The 3,977-nt window shown below is 32.3% G+C and overlaps 1 protein-coding gene across 1 annotated transcript; it reads right to left on the bottom strand.

The window, feature by feature from the left end:
* Positions 1-1,877: 1,877 nt before the first annotated feature.
* Positions 1,878-3,062, bottom strand: LOC113511914 (uncharacterized). Its single transcript, XM_052901783.1, has one exon. It carries the CDS (start codon positions 3,060-3,062, stop codon positions 1,878-1,880), a length of 1,185 nt encoding a protein of 394 aa, XP_052757743.1.
* Between the last annotated feature and the right edge of the window lie 915 nt (positions 3,063-3,977).

Here is a 3,977-nt window from a genome sequence, read left to right on the forward strand (position 1 = left end):
GCGAGATAACATAAATAATAAATAAATACATAAAGCTAAATACAATTTTCGTTTGTGAGTGTGCCATAGCAATACAAAATGGCCACAACTCAGTTTATTGCTTCGCCCTCAAAAGAGCAAAGCACTGATATTCTGTTGCGGCCAAAGGGAATAGGGTAACAATAAAACAATACTACCAGATTATCCATACAGTAAATAGACAGATATGACAGTTTATCTAGCAGACAAATGGAACATAGAGGTAACTTGCTGGAATGTCTAACTTTTGCCTCTCAATTAAGAATTTTTGTAAATTAATTTTGAAACTGGACTTAGAGGCGATCAGTCTTATGGGAGGTGATATATTGTTTCAACATTTTGTGGCTTGATATCAGAAGCTACAATTAAAAGCTGCTGTTTTATGGGGATTACAAGCTAGAAGAAAATCTCATCCCTCGACAATTAAATTCCCTTTTATACCTTCTTGTTATACCCACAGGAATGGAAATGGTGGCTCATTCTATGTTAGGATTATTCTACTATGTAGATACTTGTTAAGAGACGTGGATTCGACTTTTATACAATCGAAATATAGGGAGGTAAATTTCAAGCGAATATGGAAGGAATAATGATACGATAAAGTATGTTCGTTTGGAAATATACAAAATTATTCAATGTACCATTTGGACGATCATAAACTACATGTTGTCACGAGATAAAAATCTTTGAATTAATATATCACCAGTAAACAGTATGGCGGCCGTAGCGGAAAATTGCGTGCCCATCGCCGACAGGGTAACTATAAATCCGTCAGGGAACCCTTGACCCTTTTCTCTACTAGTAACACAGAGCTGTCCATAGCACATTTTGTATCCAAATGGATTACTTATGGTCACATAAAACAGTTAATGTACATATACTGTTCAGGTAGATTTATTTTTATATAAGCAATTACTTTTGTTAGGTTGGATTTTACTTTGCATTTATATAGTCAACGGATGACTTTTTTATAATAATATCAATTCTAATATAACAAAGAGAAATGATTTGTGTTGAAAACTGTGATAACTGCGATGCAAATGCGGCTAAACTATTATATATTTATAAGGACGACGAGATAAATAAAATACATATTACGTTTTCAACATCCATTTTTTACTAAATTTGAATAGAATCAACAGAATGCATTATATTTTTAATAATAAAAAAGGATAAGTGGCCAGTACGTGCAATAATAAAAAGAGTTCATTCTTATATATTAAATTGGATCTGCAACATCCTCTACATCTACCTAAAAATATGTTGAAAATAAATACTAAGGTGTTACAAGTTCAATATGTATCAGAAATATAGAAGATTACGCTAAAACTTCTAGTGGATAAAGTCTTTGATATGGTCAAATTTTAAAACCTAACGCTGTTTTACAGATCGATCCACTTTATCTTTCTCAGTATATATTCCTGTGATTATTCCTAGTGGCCACTTTACTTGTCTCTCCTCAGTTTCTATCAATACAATATCAATTTTTAAATTAGTTTCTTTTTCCTTCTCTTTTTGTAATTCATCTCTCCACCACAAATTCTTAACAGATTTCTGTCTGCACATTTAACTGATATTTGCAGGAAGGCTTTGGCAATATCGGCTGATATCCCTACAGTACCCTTTCGAAAGCCCATTAATAAATGAGGTATTTTATCTAAAAAGTTTAACCTCTTATTCAAGTATGAATTCAGTGATCGACCATTTTTATCACAAGCCAACGCGTCGAAAAAGGTCTTAATTTTGTAATTAAACTTGCATCTTTAACTACTCCTCTATGCGGTAAATAATGAACCATCTGTCCTAATTTATCTTCCGATACTTCGTCTATTATGCCCTTTTCTTTTCGACAACTTACTTTATAATATTAACTTACCATAGGGCATTAACCGTTTGGTATTCGTGGACAGTCTCTTTTCAGCTATGCACTGAATAAAAGCTTTACATATTTTGGCGTAGTGCCCTGGTTTTAGACATATTAGACAAGCTTTTTTCTTCTTAAGATGCTCTTTTCTTTGTTCTAACGACATCTTCGACAATTTATAACATTCTGCACCAGCATGACCTTTGTCGCACCATATGCATGCAGGTTTCCTTTCTGATCCGCTCACTCCGGCCATTAACGTTGATGCTGTCGATTCTGTTGCAACCGTTTGCTCTGATGTGTTACCAAAGTTTTTCGCTATTTTAATTCGTTGCTCGCTTTCGACTTCTCGTTTTATGAACAGTAGTAAACTTCCCAATTCATCTTGTACTTCAATTGGCTTAATTCTTTCCCATGCCTTCAAAACGTCTAATGGTAAAGACGATTCTACCATTGGAAGAATAAATGCGGCATATTTATCTTGTGTTACACCCAAAGTTTCTAAGGCGTGCAACTGGGAGTTGAGTTGATCATAAAGGCTTGATAAATTCATATTTTTGTCTTTATTTATTATTAATGTAAGTAGCTCTCTCACATAAACTTGAATCAATAATTCCTCACGTGCATATCTACGCTTCAAATCAGAAAGGCATTGTGTGTAGCTTGATTTATTTGGAGGAAAACTTTCAACAAAAGATCTTACTTCTGTTCCCGGCATCATAGATTGGACTAAGTATTGAAATTTATCCGCATCATTCATCTGTTTATCCTCATCTATTTTCTGGAACTGGCCCCAGAAGGGTAACCAACTACGTACACATCCGTCAAACTTCCTTAACTCCAGGACTGGTAATTTGTAATTCTTTGCTGTTTCAGATCCTGAAAAACCAACGCTTTCTTCTTTTGTTTTAGACAGAACATTCTCGACTCTTGTTTTCATTGTCAGCCATTTCTTATTGTAAGCTATCACCTCTTCATATTCTTTTTCTAGCCCACTTTCGTCATAATCTTTTTCAGCTAACAACATTTCTATATCTCTATCAAGTACCTCTAATTTCTTTATAACTCCTTGAAGTACTAAATAATTCAATTCGATCTCCGATATATTTAGTTCATCTTTATCTAACAAATTTTCTAAAATATTAGAGATCTTATACTTATACCGTTTCTTTGCATCCATCCTGGCAGGGTCGCCAATTGTTGTAAACTGTGATAACTGCGATGCAAATGCGGCTAAACTATCATATATTTATAAGGACGACGAGATAAATAAAATACATATTACGTTTTCAACATCCATTTTTTACTAAATTTGAATAGAATCAACAGAATGCATTATATTTTTAATAATAAAAAAGTATAAGTGGCCAGTACGTGCAATAATAAAAAGAGTTCATTCTTACATATTAAATTGGATCTGCAACAATTTGATTATTTGATTTGATATGATGATTTATTGATTTAAACTCGAAAACTATTCAACCGATTTTAAAAGAGAAAAATATGCTATTTTTAAAATTTATATGCACCTAAGTGAAATCAGGCCTGATCACTAGTACTATTTAAATATTTTTTAAATTCTTATATATATATATATATATATATATATATATATATATATATATATATATATATATATATATATATATATATATATATATATATATATATATATATATATATATATATATATATACACAACACTAAACCACACTAGTCATTCATACACTGTGACACCCGTAGTACCCTCGTGTAATACAAGTTACTGAAATACAATTACACTGTATCTCAGTAACTTGTATTTTCTGAAATATAAAATCACTTCCTTGCGGTCAACCTTTTCGCGGTTCTTTTTGGAAACCACAATGTGGTAATATCTTATAAAATTCGTCACAATGGGTTGGCTGACCTGTTTTAATCCTGTACTGTTTACCATCTCGTATATCGATAATGCAGGCAGGATTACCATTCTATTATCACCTATTAAAAAAAACCTGCAGAAGATGTCAAGTTTCCAGAATCGATGTGTTAATTGATAAAGCAAGTTCTAAAGACGCAAGAGATGTTTATGAAGAAAGAGTTATTTGTCTTTAGA

The sequence above is a fragment of the Galleria mellonella genome, unplaced genomic scaffold (genome assembly GCF_026898425.1).
Source record: "Galleria mellonella isolate WM207_F2 unplaced genomic scaffold, CSIRO_AGI_GalMel_v1 utg80, whole genome shotgun sequence".
In the NCBI taxonomy this organism is placed as follows: Eukaryota; Metazoa; Arthropoda; class Insecta; order Lepidoptera; family Pyralidae; genus Galleria; species Galleria mellonella.

Bases quoted from the DNA above. Each gene is read 5' to 3' on its own strand.
- LOC113511914 (XM_052901783.1), bottom strand. From the start codon at position 3,062: ATGGATGCAAAGAAACGGTATAAGTATAAGATCTCTAATATTTTAGAA.